General features: G+C 40.4%; 1 protein-coding gene across 1 annotated transcript in view; it reads left to right on the top strand.

The window, feature by feature from the left end:
• The window catches only part of dcc (DCC netrin 1 receptor), a 371,365-nt gene that overhangs the window by 300,329 nt on the left and 53,651 nt on the right, over positions 1 to 17,385 (top strand). Inside the window, 6 exon segments of the mRNA XM_034709663.1 lie at positions 1,443 to 1,615; positions 4,052 to 4,190; positions 11,591 to 11,698; positions 12,331 to 12,525; positions 12,641 to 12,673; positions 15,541 to 15,603. Coding sequence (XP_034565554.1) covers positions 1,443 to 1,615; positions 4,052 to 4,190; positions 11,591 to 11,698; positions 12,331 to 12,525; positions 12,641 to 12,673; positions 15,541 to 15,603 — 711 coding nt within the window.

The following is a 17,385-nucleotide window of genomic DNA, read 5'->3' as shown; positions in this document are numbered from 1 at the left end:
TTCTGTTTTTAAGCCTGTGTTTGATTTTAAACTGTCTCTGTCACTAACTGTGTTTCTGCTTTAATAGGTCTGACTCTCAGTAGATCACAGAGCACAGGGCTGGAATCAGCCGAGCAACTTCTATATGTTATTCTCTTTGTTTGCTCGTTCCAGCTCTCTGTTAGCATCTGTTAGCATCTGTTAGCATCTGTTTTATGTTCTGCTGCCTTCAGGTGCTCCTCAGACATTAACACCCTGCAGTTTCATAACATATCTGACTGCTTGCTTGTTGTATTTCAGGAAACTTTACTTTTAGTTTTGGGTTCCTAAATCAGGCTCCAATCTTCAGCCTCTCTGAAGGCACCTGAAGGCAGTGTCTGCTCTCTGATTGGCTGGATTCACAGATCCACACAGATGGGTTTTATTTGTACAAATATACAGAAGCCAACATTGTGAGAACCGATATGAAGCCTGGAAAACAATACAGTGCCAGATGGCATGCTTGTATCTCAGGCTCTCATGTGAATTTGATGTGAAACACAACTTCAGATGTGATGAATTCTCAATCCATCAGCAAGTGATAAATAATTGAAAACTGGAATGTGAAGCGTGTTATCATTGTTTTCACATAAAAATATGCATTATTCATGCCACACATTCGTGTCCGTAGCTATCAGACGTTTATCATCCAATTTGAGTTCCTATTGTGCGGACTGTTTTCATGGGTCATTAAACCAAAAACACACTTCTCAACATTTATTTTCAGAGCTGCAGCCATCGTTTCCAGCACTAATGATAACAATCTACTTACTGAAGTAGTTGCTGAGATTTGCATGCCGTGAATTCAACTGCTTGAACATATGGGGTAAAAAAACATGCAGGTTTTTAGTGCTCAGCTCTTACTGCAGTCGCTCTCTGGCCTGCTCTGAAGTGCTGCATGAACACAAATATCAAACCTAGAATAAGACGGGATCATACTAAGATCTATAGATGAATAAACCCACTGTGATTGATTTTACCGATTAAAACTGCAAAAACATAGATCCTTGTTTTTAGCTCTTCCTTTAAATCCGGCCGCTCTGTGGATCTGAGCCTCACCTTCCTGTTTAGACTGTTTTCTTATCTCTTGTCTTTATCTCTCCTCTTCCTCTCCTGTTTTTCACTTCCTCATCCATCCACTCCTCCTTTCTGTCCTCCCTCTCCCTTCCTGCTGCATGATTCCACCAAACTTGCATGCTATCTTGCGTATATTTATTCCTCTAAATGCATATCAAACCTTTATCAATCTCAATATTTGCCTGTGTCCCTCTGAACTCCATTTACAAACCCTCATTACGACATCCATTAATACATGAATGATCCCCGAACACCATGGTCCCCATCAATGACCCCCTCAGACCCCATTGACCCATCCGAGGATGACCTCTTCCACCTCTTTGATAAATACCCCACTCCCATGCCAGACACCAGCACTCCCATGATCCCCCCGGTAGGAGTCCAAGCCGTGGCTTTGTCCTCGGACTCGGTTCGTGTCTCCTGGGCCGACAACTCCATGACCAAGAACCAGAAGGCGTCTGAGGTCCGGTACTACTCCGTCAAGTGGAAGACCAGCTACTCCACCAGTGGGAAGTACAAGGTAAGCACAGTCAGAAGTTACCTCATCAGTTGTTTGTTTATGTGGGTATGACGTGGATACAGACGAGACCTAAGTCATCACTGCGGTTACCTTAGCCTTGACTTTACTTGCACGTTATTCTTTCAGCTCAGAATGACCTGATATCTTTGCCAAGCCCAGAACTTAAAAAATTTAGTTTTCACCAGACTCAAACTTTGGTAGATTGTCGGTTCTAACTTATCCTAACTTGTGTCCGACCTGGCTTGATCTAGTTCCTGACCTAGAAACTGACAAGTTAACTTAATGCGTGACTTGAGGAAAACCTCTCCTGACCTTCTGGCTGATTAAGAACTGGCCTGCCTTGATTTGGAACTTGACTCAGGACTTGTCTTCTGTGAGTTTGTTCTCGACTTAGAACTAACCTGACTCATTAATTGACATTGGACTTTCCTACCTTGGCTTGGCACTATCCTGCATTGACTTGGTACTTGGTCTGAGACTTACCTGCCTTGAATGAGTGTTTATTCTAGGATCTAGGTTGACGTTGTGCTTGACTAAGGATCTGCCTAACTTGTTGTTCACACTAGAACTAACCTGTTATGACTTGAGTTCTCCACTATTGAATTACCTGCATTTACTTGACTCGGAGATGCCCTCACTTGACTTGGACCTTAGCTGCCTTGACTTGGTTCTTGAAACCTAAAAATGGAGGACAGAGTGCTTCCTGGCCTCAAAAGAGGTTGTAAGTTGGAGATGCTCTTTGGATAGGGAAAGAGATTCCAAGGCTCTCTCTTTTTAACAATTAAAATGCCTTTACTATGCGTGTCAGCTTCAAGCCTTCATCAGGAAGTAAATGAAGGCTTGATGTTTAAACACGTAGAAATGTGTTTCTAAGGTCAACATGAACACGCCATGAAAATGAAGGCTTTTTAAATGTTCAAGAGTGTGCCTTGGAATTTTTTCTTGGGTTTTCTTACTCTAGTTATGCCTACATTGACACGGCACTTGTAACCGTACCAGCCTTCAAGGTCCTTGACCTTTGACCTGGTGCATTGCCATTGTGCTTGGCATAAAACTCTCCTGCCCTGATGTCGTTACTGACAAAGAAACAAACCCTGAACTTGACCATTGTAGAAATGGCATGCCTTAACCTTGTTTTGGGACTTACCTGCCTTACATGGAAGTTGACTTGAAACTTAGGTGAGTTGACTTAGTGCTTGGGTAAGGACTTAACCCGGCCTAACTAGCCACTTGACTTTGAACTCCCCATCCTTGACTTGGTTTTTGAAGAAGTAATGAATCACCTGCTATGACTTGGAACTGATCCATCTCGACTTGATACTTAAGGCATAATAATCAGTTTTTTCATGACCTGAAAAGCATTTTTGGGACCTGGACTTTGTCATTAATTCAGAGTTACACCTTAAATTGGAAGTGGACTTGGTCTTGTCTTTGGTCTTGAGCTGGCACTGCTCTCCCTCATGACTCTTTGCTTCCTCAGATTTACAAGTGTGGACTTAGGACTTGTTTGTTGAATTTATAGCTAGTTCACAATTTAATAAACTAGTAATAGCAGCCTTGTTTATTGTTTCCCCCACTTTTACTTAAAGTTCCCTTTATTATCACGCCACAGTCATCACAGCTGAGACACATCCTACTGTGAGATAGTCAGCTTTAGGAGAATTAAAAGTCAGATGTGTCACCTTGAGTGCTTCCTGTCCTAAACTAAAGCCGGGGTCACCTCCCTTTATAACAGGAGGCTCTCTGGAAAGACCAAACAAGGCACATCCTCTGAGAGCAGCTAGAATAGATATTATAAACAGACTCGAGGAAATCCACACTTGTTGTTCCCTCGCCCTCATATTTTGTGCTGATATTGATGAAGGAATAAGTCGAGATATTATAATAAGCTGACAGAAACGGCTTCAATGGTTTGACAGTGAAGTGGGAACATTTCTGAAGTCAAACATCGCCTGGAATATTTCTTATTGTCTAAGAACAAAAAACCTCCAATGATCCTGTCATCTTCTCATCTTCACCCTGAGAGACTTATTTTTCTATTCAGACTCTGAACCGCTCAGAAACTTTGACAATAATCTGAACTCAGCTTCAAAAACACTGGAAATAGTAAATCTATACAAGGGCAGACAGTCCGCTCACCTTGATACAGCTCAGCTCGAGGGAGGCAGGGAGTCTTTTCTTCCTTTTTTTTCTCCCCATCAGATCCATCGGAAAACATTTCTTGCTGCTTCAAGGACGAACGGAGGTCTGGTCTTAAAGTGAAAACACTAAATAAGGTTTATGGAGCTGCTGGGGTTCGTTAATTATCACTAATGTTGCGGGCATGAAGAGGAATTACCTTTAAAGTGTAGTAACAAGGACAGAGTGATGTTCAGAGGAAAAAGAAGAAGGCATAAGTAGTTAATCCTAAATTCTTGAACATTTCCTTGTCCCCAGTCTGCAGATACCACAGCCCTCAGCCACACTGTCACCGGACTCAAACCGAACACAATGTACGAGTTCGCTGTGATGGTAACCAAAGGCCGCAAGTCCAGCACCTGGAGTATGACGGCGCACGCCACAACATATGAAGCAGGTAAGTCCCAATCCAACCTAGCTGCTTCACTAAATTTCCCCGATCCAAACGGCACGCCTCCATACTGGAAAAGAAAAAGGTTTCACATATTTTCATTAAGCTCAAACACCAGATAGACCATAAATCTAGAGCTTGAAAGACTTGTCTGGTCCCCTCTTAGAGTACTTTAGCTCTGCGCCGGGGTTAGCTCTGAGGTCACAGGGTCAGCGGTGTCCAAGTGAAATAGAGTGAAGTTCAGGCAGCGCTCCAACTTTTAAAAGAAGAAATCTGCTCCTTCTCCTTATAAGCTGTGAAAAGTGCCCTGAATATACATGTTTACATATTGCATACAATAAATATATATATGAAGATGTCAACACAAACATAAATTATGAATCTAAGTGAATAACACTAAGGTTCTGTAAGAGAGAGGTTAATGCAGCAGAGATGACTGCAGCTGCAAACAGTGATTACTGAAGGATGGGCCATATTGGATTTGGATAACCAATGATTTCAAACTCATCTGACCAATACTGATACACCGATGCTGATAAACAGATGCTGATACACCGATACAATAATACCAATATAATGCACGATACACTTACAGTATATCGATACGATAGACTGGTTTAAAAGGTTCTGTTAAGAGATTTAAAAACCCTTTAGCTGGTTCAGGTTTGATTTTGAACATTATACAAATGTTTAGCCTTAAGTTGGACAAACTACCCTGCGCAGAGCTGCTCTCTGCTGTGTGAACACTTTTTAAATATCTCCTGATTCCTTACTCTATAACGGCGCATTGTTCCATGTTTAACAGATGGTGGCCTTATTTGAGTTTTCTCTCCTTCATCACCTCGTTGTTTTTACAATATAGATTTAAAAAATCTAAGTTTTATGCTTATAATATTCTGTTGTCCCTTTTACTTTAAGCTACGAGTCTCTTAATTGTAAAGGGTTATGCGTAATATTGTCATGTGGTCACCATCATGCAGACTTTGGGTCAATAAGGAAAAACAACAAACATTCGACTATTCGTCGACTATGGGCAAAATCTGATGAATCAGATTCGACTAAGCAAATCCTTAGTTGGGCTCACCCCTACTTTACGCAATACACAGATACACGATAAAACAATATCGGTAAAGCAATATCGATACTGACACATGATACACCAATACTGATACACCAATACTGATTCACCAATACTGATACAAGAAACAACGGTACTGATAGTGATACAGGTACACCGATAGTGATACCGATACCATTAAATTGATATGATACATGGATACGGTAAAAACCAATGCACCAATACTGACATCCTGATACAGACACACCGATATATGGATACTGATAAACAGATACTGAATCTGATCCACTTTTTTCATGGTAAAAAACACCAAATCTCTCCTGTACTTTACTGTATTTAAGAAGTTACTCTAAGTGTGACAGTCTATTTATTTTAGAAACAGACTTTAAACAAGACAAACAACATTTAATTCCATCATAAAATACTTCCATTCAGGCAGCATGTTGAATCACCATATCCGCCGTACATCGGGAGAAATTTAACATCTAATGATACCGATAGTTACCTTTTACACTGATGATATTACCCAAATAATGTTGCTTCCAACGATTTGGGGTGTTAATAGCCTCACGATAACCCTGAATGAACATAACTGGACATTAAGAGGAAGCTGGTGGCTGCACATCTGATGAATGAGACGCGGATGTGAAAGCATGAATGAAGCAGCTGAAGGCAGTCAGCTCTGCTCCATAAAGTGGATCATGAGTTCTGTTTTCATGGTCCAGACCTAACTTTGATGTTTACTGTGTTAGAGTTCTGATAAATAATTGACTCTTTGTGTGAATATATTCACATCATCACTTCTGATGTGTGAAATGAAGCACAGAATAAAACGCAGCTCGGTTATTTTGATACACTGAATGAGATTTTTTTTTAGGAACCCTGAGTTTACCAAACTCTAAATATTTTTATTTTCTTCATGCCCCCTGAACAGTGATTACTTTTAATAAGGGGTGTCACAATGCACAAAAGTCATGATTTGGTTCAGTGAGGTTTAATGGAGAAACTAAACTCTCCCCTGCAACACAGCAGCCGTCTGCAACAATGAAACCCAACCGCAGACTGAAATCAAAATGTCAAGGTATCCCTTTCAGGATGTTTAAAATCATGTTTGTTGGATTTGTCAACCAATTAAGCGTGAACGGCATTACCCCCGCCAACTCCCCGAGGCCCACTGGAATACATTGACATTCAGAGAGAGCAGACGGACTGAGCCCACTCAGTCCCCGCAGTGATCAACAAGCTCTGGACACACAAACACTGACCACGTTTCAGAACAAAGCCCGGAAAATGTTTTTTACTGCAGCTCAGAATAATTCTACCTCACTCTACTGTGAGAAATAATAACCCACAGAGTGTAAAAGACTCCAGCTGAGGCTTCTTATAACATGTTTGTTTCTACATCCAACTACAAGGAGAGGCAACGCCAACGCCGGTCCATTACACCCTTAAAAAACACTCCATGTTTACTGGACAGATTGACCTTTTTTCGCTCTTTGTTTGACGCCAGCATCAATAAGAAACAGCCCAAATAGTCGAGTCGGACATGTTGTAATTTGATCCGCCTAGACATCATCTGACATGCAAACAATAGAGCAGGAAATGAGCCAGAAAACAAGCGGCTTGTGGATATCAAATCAAAAGAAAGCTCAACTGCGTTCTCTTTTAGAAATGACAACACCTGCAAGACGTGTTTGACCTCAGAATAAACTCTGAACAGTCTACCATCAAGCCTTCTACAGGAAGTCTAAAGGATTGGATTTGTTTGGCTTTAAGGTAGCTTGAGAGGCTTATTCATTTTAAATAGTGTACATCCACTTTAAAATATTGCTCTTATATGATTTAGAGTATGTAAAGCCTTGCTGTAAAATGTTATAATGCATTTGAAAGACACAAAGATGGCATCTGCAGGATTTGGCTGAACAGTTTCGGTTTGACACAAGCTAGAAATCTCCTCAGAAACTGAGAGCATGTTTCAAGGTTATACTTGCAGTTATTTTTCCTTGACTCATAGGAGGTCAGGAGGCCGAGGCCAGAAATAAACCAAAGGTCTCTGAGTTCAGCAGTACAACATCTGAGGCGTGCTTTAGCAACAAAACATGTTATCTGTGGCGTTAGGAGGTGTCAGAGGAGTCAAAGTAGCTTCAGAAAATAATTTGCGCATGTCGATACAATATCAAAGTTTATCTGTCAGCTGTAGCTGCCTTTAAGAAGGATGCACGTGTGTTTTTATCATGCCGCTATCAGAAGAATATCACTGCAGATGCCTTCCAAATCTGTCTTTCTGCTTCATATGTTTTTAGATAGAAACATGAAAGGGTTCAAATGAACACACGGCATATTTCTCCTCTTAATATGTGACATTTGCAGCACAGCTCTGGTCACAAGAGTGCAGATATTCAATAATTAATTTGCAGTTAAAAAAGGTAATGGCCCCAGAACACTTCCCTGGGGAACCCCACAGGCAATGGGCTTAGGAGCAAAGTACCCATTAACACTGACCTTTAAATACGGCTGAAAGATAACTGAGAGAGTCTCTCTCTTTCTTTGTTTTTTTTCTTTCCTTCTTTCTGGTTGTCAAAATAGATGAAGATAAGATAAGATAAGATAAGATAAGATAAGATACTCCTTTATTCGTCCCACAACGGGGAAATTCATGGAGTTACAGCAGCAAACAAGAAGGTGTACAGTACAAGAATTTCAACAAGAATATATATAGAAAAGAAAAGTTCATCAGAGACGACAGCTTGCACTTCTATCAAATCATTTCATTGTAACAAATGAACATGGACATAGTTCACTCTGAGATTTACAGATTTACTATGTTTTGCATCAACACATTGGATTCTTCTCTGCCTGTTGTGGTGGATTTAACATGAAACTGTCCTAATTCAGCTCTCCTTCTTCTCTGAGCTCTGTGGTTCACACACCTTTAAAAATAAACTAATATCACAACTCTGAACCCTGCTGCTATCATCACCACCGCTCATGGTTTAAGTTTCTTTTTAGAGCTCGCTAAGCTAAAGTTTCTCTCACCTGCTCCGCTCATTGATCATATTGATGGAAAGGATCCAATATGAAAATGTCCGTTGCCTATCGAGTTAGCATGCTAACTGAAACTAGTTAGCCTCATTGTTTTGAAGCGGTTTTACCTCACCTTACAGTCTGTGGTGTCAATAAGCAGAAGCAAAATGTGCCGGAACTCTTTTCCCGCGGATTGATTTGACATGATGTGTGATCAGTTTGTCTCTGGTGTTGCTCAAGTTAGAGAAAGTTAATAACCGTCGTCAAGGAATTTAGACTATAGACTGTATAAATACGGACGTAGTATCCGTGACGTCACCCATCTGTTTCTGAAGCGCTGTTTTGAGGCCAATTGTCGGTGGCAGCCATATTTGAAATGTTGAACTCAACATAACTGCTGTTGAGCGCATGTGACGTAAAGAGGTGGGCTTTGAGCCTCCTAGACAACAGCTACAGTGTTCCTGCCTGTCAATCAAGTCAGCTGTGCCTCTCGTACTGGATAACAAGTCATTTTAATATCCTCGAAATTGCCGCATTATTACAAAATTCACCCCCTGTACAGTGGGTGTCGGTCGAGAAATAAGCTATCAAGCCTGCACTAGTCTTTTGTACCAGGCTGTAATCATGTTTATTTCTGTCGGCTTTTTCAATTTGTGTGTATGTGGTTTCCGGCACCTCCGGAGCCAGTCTCAAGCGGATCCTTGATGAACTGCAGTTTTTAGCACTTCTGCATTGGCTTAAATTCTCGCGGCCTGAGGTTGCCGCTTGGTTTTGACCAATCCAAATCAAGCATCTTACACAACCGGAAGTTAAGTAAGAGAGTCGGGTAATAAAGTGTGATTAATGAATGTCAAACAGTGCTTCTGGCTCTCAGTTGAACATGTTTTACACGAAGCAACATGTTCCTCCTGAGTCATTTTTTACAGCTTAATTAGCTGAAATTAATCTGAGGATCTCCAGCTCAAGCTTCATCTGACTGATATGAGAGCGAAGTCATTGTACTCTAACAGGTGAAGTGTTTGCATGCTGAGTGGAGAAGCAGTAAACTTTTGCTCTGCTATAAATACGGTCTCTTTTTCGATATCTCCGTAATGATGAGATAACATTTCTGTGCCGCCCTGTGCATCCTTCCTCAGGTCTCTCTCTGTGATGAGAGATTCAGGTTGTAACTGTCACTTACAGGCACAGCTGGAACTTGTAATTTCCTCCAGCGCATCATGTCAGCTTTAACAAGCAGTTTCATTAGTCAGTGCTGGTATGCAAGCTATGAGACCTGTCCTGGTGTGAAGCTTATAAATCGTGTCTTTAATCACATCTATAACTCTGCCAGCACGCCGCTATCATGCTCTAAAGCTCCAATAGGCTGCCACTTAGTTTCCATGGTGACAGTTGAGGAGGAAAAAAGCCCGTGTGGCAGTTGTGAGGCCGAGAGCTTGACATTTTCACAACAGGAGTGATACAACAGGGCAGTTTAGGAAAGTGGCTGAAATTACTTTCTGCACAATTTTACAAAGTTCAAACAGAGCCGCCCGCTGGAACGCAAGAAGTGTATTTAGATTATTGTCAGTTCAGGAATTCAAGGCAAAGAAGTGCGGCACAGTGCAGCCCTGCAAGTTCAGGGCTATTTTTAACTCCACCAAGGCTTCAGTGCCCAGATACAAACTCTGTGAAAAAGAATGAATCCAGTCTCAGGGAGCAGAGAGAGAGATTGATGGAGAAAGAACACCGTGCTCTGCATAACTCACCTGGGGAGGTCTCTGCAGAAGAAATATGCTATTCATAGGAAGCCAACAGCCCAGGAGGATGTCAGCAGGAGCTCAATTATACCTCAGAATAAACAGAATATTACATAAAGAAAGTGCACAGCACTAATATGAATCAAAGTAACACGCTACACATCATTTCACCCTGTTAGTGTGCTGTGATTTAGACTGTTGACTGTGTATGAAAATAAAACTGAAGTAAGCAAATAAAGGCTGATCTTACATGTGTTGAATGCTCGCTTTACACTTAGTTCTTACGCAGGTACGGACGCTTTATTGTCAGTTTTTATATCCATTTATAGAGATAATCATGAGCCTAACTAGGAGCAAAGACTGCAAATTAGCTGCAACTAGAAATCCTACGATAAGTTGGTTGCACTGTAGTTGGATGTAATGCTGCCCTCCACATTTTTATGTTGCATGTTTTGAAACCACAAGTTTAAACTTTTATTTTGAAAATCTAAGCAGTAGGGATGTTTTGATGTGACGGGAGAGGCAACACGAGACAATGTTGGGTTTAGGAGAAGGAGACAAGAGGTGCTAACATGCTGTAACCAAGACGTGAGGGGGTAGATATTTTTTTTTATGTATATATTTAGGGCATTTGCAGTGAGGGCTGACTCAGTGATCTGTTTTATATCTCTTAATTCTTTAAATTTTCTTAAAACATACTTTTATCCCAGAGCCTTTTCTGATGTTATGTAAACTTTATATACATTTTTTTACTTCAATTAAACTGTTTTAATTTTTTTTTTTTTTAAGAATTGTATTCCTTTAGATTTTTTTAAAGAATTATATTCCTTTAGATTTTGTTAAAGCAATTTAATGTCTTAAAATTGTGCTTGTTCTGCCCATCTAAAGCCCTTTGTTACCTGTTTTTTGAAAAGTGCTCCATAAATGAAATTATTATTATTGAATGATTATTAATCATACTGTATTACAATCTGATGAAGTGCTGAAGAAAGTGAGTGAACATGAACATGGACATGAGTGCAGACTTGAAACGAATACAGGACTTTTGATCATGGAACCCGATGTTGCTCTGCAAAACTACGAAGTCTATCGGTGTATAAACTCGTCTTGTATAAACGATTCTTCTGCAGGAGTACATGTAGCATAAACAACAGTCTCTGCTCATCGACTCGTAGTTTGATATGCAAGAAAAAACCTTGTGTACTGATCTTGCAAGGCTCTTATCACCTTGACACAAAGTATCATCATGCTCTGAAGCAGATGTTGCATATTCACTTTAACGATAGCCTCTAAGGAACAGACCGACTCCTCACCAAATGTTTCTAGAGAGTCTAGAATGAAAATGTAGAACTGTTCCTTTAACAAACATGTATAAGTGCAGTTAGCCCTGGTGACTAACTTAATGTGGTATCAGTGCAAAGAGTCATCGTTGGTTGGTTAACTGACTTGATGAACTTTGAACCTCGTCCCTTTCATCCTCTAATCTTTTAAGCTCTTTTGTCTCATCAAACCAGTTCTGGCACTGATGTTTTTTTCTCTTGTCCTTCCTGTTCATCAATAATTTATAGCTCCAAGCTCGGCTCCCAAAGATTTGACAGTGATCAGCCGCGAGGGACGACCCCGCGCCATTCTAATCAGCTGGCAGCCACCGATGGAGGCTAACGGACGGATCACAGGTGAGCAATCACACCGACGCACCAATCAACCGCACAGTGACCACTTCACTCATCAACTCAGGGCTGGATTAAAGTTCACACACATTACTCCTCAGAGCCCGCAGATTATTCCTTATTCAATAAACCGACTGATTTTTAATAAATTCATCATTTTGTCTGAGTTGTTCCTGAAAATACTGAAAATGATTCTTAAATATCAACGCAAAAATGACTACAGCACAGGAATTCAGTTGTTGCTACATGCATCCACACAAACACACACAAGTTCTTTCATTGTTCTCTCTCTCTTCCTCTGGGCGATCGACCCGGCTGTAAACCCGTCTGCTTTAACGAGCTCTGCTGCTCCTTCAGCGTCCTGGAGGACGAATCAAATGCTCCCTGCAGGGATAACAGCACAACACACACACACAAAGACACACAGATGCAAGATATTTTTAGAACACGTTTTTTCCAGGGTCGTTTTACAATATTTCAGATTATATATCATACATGCTTGCCTTAAATTGAATAATAAATTGATGCTTTTTGTCTTTTTTCATCATTTTGGAGAAATCCCAGAGCAACATTCCAACGCTAACCATCTCTGCTGCAGTTTTAAATCCCTACATTCATATTCTCCTCTCGTCTGACAGGTTACATTTTATACTACACGCTGGATAAGAACATGCCGATCGATGATTGGGTAATGGAGGCAATCAGCGGCGACCGGCTGACCCACCAGGTTGTGGATTTGAACCTGGACACGGTTTACTACTTCAGGATTCAGGCCAAGAACGCCAAAGGAGTCGGCCCGCTGTCTGAGCCCGTCCACTTCAAGACTGCCAAAGGTCTGTCAGAGAGTGCGTGTGTGTGTGAGTGTCTGTGTGTCAGATGAAGACTTTTGTACATGTACTCCTCTGGCTCATATTTAATAAGTGAGCTGACTCTCTGTTGCTCTTTCAGTGGAACATCCAGACAAGATGGCCAACGATCAAGGTAAGCCTTTTCTTGTTTTTCATCACTTATTGGATAACTTCCAAATTAAGTCTTCACTCATATCATCCTGAAAACATCTGAACTACCTTCAGAGATGTTTAATCAACAGTTCTATTGATCTTTAAAATCCTAACCATTTTAAAGCCACAGTAAGGAACTTTTGATTCGGGATTTTGGCGCCCCCTGTGAAAAAAGATGTACATCGTATCACTTCACTGATTATGTCCTCTACATGCTGAGGTGGTATTTTCTGCGTTCTTTAGCAGTCAAAGGGAAAACACCTCTTTCTGATTGGACTCTGTAATTCCTCCTTCTATATCATCATTTCAGCGTTCAAGCAGTTTCATGCTCAGTATTTGAACTGATCAATTGTATCTTCCTGAAAAAAAAGAGCTTTCTGAAGTTACATATTTAGGCTTTTATGCCTTTGCTAAGATTGGATAGGAAAGTAGGAGAGAGAGTAGGGAGTGACATGCAGGAAAGCAACTGCAGGTTGGAACTGAACCTGGTCTGCTTGAGGGTTCCCAAAGCGGGGGTTGGGCTTATAAGCTGTGTAATGAATGGAGGTAGTCTCCGTGACATCACCCATCTGTTCCTGAAGTCAGATATCTTGAAAAATGACGAGTTATAATGAATTCACCTCGTACAGTGTGTGACGATAGAGAAATTAGCTATTCAGACCTAAACTGTTTTTTGAACCAGGCTGTAAAAATTATTTCAGCTTTTTTGAATGAGTGTGTATGTCATTTCCAGTGTTTCTGAAGCCAGCTTCGAGTGGACACTTGAGGAACTACAGTTTTTACCACTTCTGCATTGGCTTCATATTTTAAGACTGGATATTGCTGCTGCTTGGTTGGAACCAACTGGGGATAACAAGACACTAATAAGGGGGGTCGCGAGATCCCTTTAGGAATATATTTGACCTATTATTCTTAAAATATTAACAAAAATAGTCATTTAATTTGCAAACAAAGAAATGTCATTCATTTGCTGCGTTTTTTTGGTGGCAGATGTCTCCTAAGGTTAGGGTTAGCTAATAAAAGCATTTGTGGCAGCAGGTTGATTCATGGCAGCACAGGAAACACAGCCACATGTGCATGTAGGAAGATCATTTTCTGCAGATCAGCTAAATGAAGTATTAAGCATCACTTTTAGGGACAGGGGACAAAATACTTTATACTTCTTGGTGGGGTGCACAACTTAACCAACATAGCCAATCGGCGGCCCAAATAAATTAAATGTTAATTTTGAATCCAATCCTGGACGGGGAATAACCTCCTGAGCCGTCCTAACAGACTGCGTTAGGATAAATGCAGCTCAGTCTAAAGAGCTTGGCAGAGGTCCACTATTCTATGATCAGGTGTCCACACGGCTGTGAGGTGAGACCGGCTCCCACTAGTATTCAGGGTAGTATACAAGGTGTTTATGGCATTCAAAGCCTATTTGTCCTCCTCTTTCAACAAATGCATTCTGGGAATTTTAGAGCGGCTGGACTCAAGTGCAGCGAAGCGTTTCAGGCGTTTGGACACTGAAGCAGAGAGACTCAGCTCTGGTGTCAGGGTGTTAAATGGTGTTGTTTGTCACTGACAGACATATGTGTGTGTGTGTGTGTGTGTGTGTGTGTGTGTGTGTGTGTGTGTGTGTGTGTGTGTGTGTGTGTGTGTGTGTGTGTGTGTGTGTGTACATGTGCACATTGTGGTCCCTCTCTGTATAAATCAGAGGTGTTGTCAGAGGGGGAGGGAAGATTGATGTTCAGCCGTGTGAATGTGGACCTTACACTGTAAATAGAGACACACATAGAGAGACACACTGTTTAATGCACACACAAAGATAGAGTGAGGGAAGGATGACTGATGCATGCGTGAGCTTATTTAGATTTGAAAACACAGATTTAATTATACCGGTTTCAGACACATGGTGGGTGAAGAGGATTCAAAGTTTGCATTTTAAAATGAAGCAGAATTATGTATCGTGTCTGGCTTTAAATGAATTTGAGATGTGGGGATGTTTCTTCATGTGAGCGACAGGGTGGAGGTTTTAAAGAATCTTTCTCATCAGTCTCCAGTCTGTGTTCTCTGGACTCTATGATGAGCTGCTTTAAATTCCTCTAAAACACTAGGCTCCATGTATGTGAAGCTAAGGAAACTACAAGACAAACATACCTGCAGATGAAACCTTTTTTAAATTCACCTTGTAAATTAAAACTTAAAATCAAGATTTTTTTGTATGTCCAGTACAAGATCTTTAAAGAGATACACAATGCTGTTTTTGTCCACAGGGGGCACCAGATCCAACACGAATTAAAAGTTCCTTATAGGAGCTTTAAGTTTCAGCTGTGATGCTTTAATTTTGGCAGAAAGGCAACAAATAAAATAACCTGGTGCTGAAATGCTGCTCCTGTCTCTGTGGAGAGTCAGTGTATCATGTGACCCCAGAGTCAGACCCCTGGTTTCTCCCTCTTCATAATCCAGTCATGTCCATAACAGTCAGCTGTGATGTCTGACGGTGTAGCAGCCTGCAAGTCCGCACTATGGGCACAAATCCACATATCAAGGGAGTATTAGTTTCCTGGCAGGTGGATAAAACGCAAGGATTTACACTAAATGGACTCTGGGGAGAGGGCTACACACACAACACGTGTGTGTGCATGTGTGTTGTGTGTGTGGGTGTGTGGGTGTGTGTGTGTGTGTGCAGCATCTTAAGAAAGTAATTTATTTTCTAACAGGGAAGCAATCTCTCCGTCCAATCCCTCCATTTCACCTACAAGATGACTCTCAGCCTTACTTTCTTTCTTTCTCTTCAGCTTCTCTCTCCATTTTCTTTTTTCTGTCTCGATGATCCCGTGTTTTTTCTTTTTCATACTGCAGGTCGAGGAGGAGATCACGCCTACTGGCCGTCTGACACCAACCAGATCGACAGGAGCATTAACGGTACACACACACACTCACACAAACACACACACACACACTCAGAAACACACGCACACACTCTCATAAACACACACACACACACTTATTGGCCTTCTGCATGACTGCATCTGTCAGAACGTACAATTACTTCTGGGGTCATTATTGGACTTGAGATTGTAATGAGACCAGTTCTCCTGAGGGATGATTATGTGTCTTCATGTGTGTGTGTGCTTTCATGTGTGTGTGAGATATTCTGCTGCATCATCAGATTATCACACAGACTCCGTGCTCGTCTTTGATCGTTCAGCTCAGCCAGATCTAAACTTATTTTAATGACCCGCTGCGTCCTGACGAGGAGCTGATTTACAGTCCGTTAACATCGCTGCCTTGTTTGTTGTCGTTTCGCTGCCAGGCACCAAAAATTAATTAGATTCACTATCTCACCATCAATCAGTGTTTTTCAGGAAGTGGAGGAAGTCATCGTCTTTATGAGGAACAGGATTAAGAGATTGTCCACATAAATCTTCTGCTTGTAGTTTTTAATTTAATGACAATGAAAACAACAACAACATAATTGATAATTATTCAATGCAGGAATCTGACAGGAGACTTCACGAGCCTCTGGCTCTTCATTTGGGGGGAAAAAAATCAAAAAGGAGGATTCTTGTAATAATTATTTCATTAATATCACAGCACTTCAATTTTCAAATATAAAAGACATTCTGCAGAAGGATTCATTTAATTGTATTTTTGTTATTGTATTTATTATGACTTAAGCTTATTAATGGGGCGTCTTACTGCATAGTGACAGATTCTCATTAATAATAATAATCCTAATAATAATAATAATTATTATTATTATTATTTCATAACCCTACAATTTCTAAAAATAAAATACATTGTGCAGAAGGATAAAATTATTTGCATTTTTTATTATTTTATTATTATATTCATTATGATTTAGGTTTAATTTTGTAGCGTCTTGCTGCATAAAAGTCTGCAGCCAATCCCTGGAAAAATCAGAATCATAATCAGAAATACTTTATTCATCCTGGGGAGGGAAATTCGGTTATTACAGAGCTCTTATAAACAGTATGCAAGAAGGTCAAAACATTAATAGAAGAAGGAATAAAATATGATATATATATGAATAAAATAGAATAATAATAAAGTATATACAGAGGCGCAGAATAGTTAGAAATGATCTTTGTACAGAAGCGCATACAAAATAGGGAAGAACATCAGTGAAACTGTGTTCACAAATGAAGGCTTGAAAGATTCAGTATGCATCATAAATAGATCACTAGTTAGATTGACGTCCCTGAAGGGCCAAAACTAGCATGCATGAGCTCTGAAACTATAACAACTGTGAAAGAGTAGATACGTGCAAACAGGTGTGCAAATTTTAGTTGCAGAAGTTGGGAAAAAAAAAAAATCCTCTCAATTTTTTTATTTGAAGTTTTATTTTATTATTTTGTCATACATATGTTTATATGTCCAATCTGCATGATCTTATATGACGCCACAAGTGTATAGTGCAGGCTCAGAGTGTAGAGTTAACTGTCTTGTCTTCTTTCAGGATTTAGAGACAAAAGTTGCAACACGCCAAATTTAAACAGCCAATCCAGGTTTTGCTCATCTGGTTATGAGGTTCTGTTTGTAAAATTGTGCACACTGATAATAACAGCATAATACTCCACATTTAGCCCTAAAACGTCTTTATAACGTAGAGTGAATTTTTAAGTGACTTTTTTTTATCACATTTAGAGCCTAATTTGATCTTTTCAACATGTATTATTTTTG

This window comes from Notolabrus celidotus, chromosome 19 (genome assembly GCF_009762535.1).
Source record: "Notolabrus celidotus isolate fNotCel1 chromosome 19, fNotCel1.pri, whole genome shotgun sequence".
NCBI lineage: Eukaryota > Metazoa > Chordata > Actinopteri > Labriformes > Labridae > Notolabrus > Notolabrus celidotus.
The sequence above is the reverse complement of the archived record's forward strand: the minus strand, read 5'-3'. Positions and strand labels throughout refer to the sequence as shown.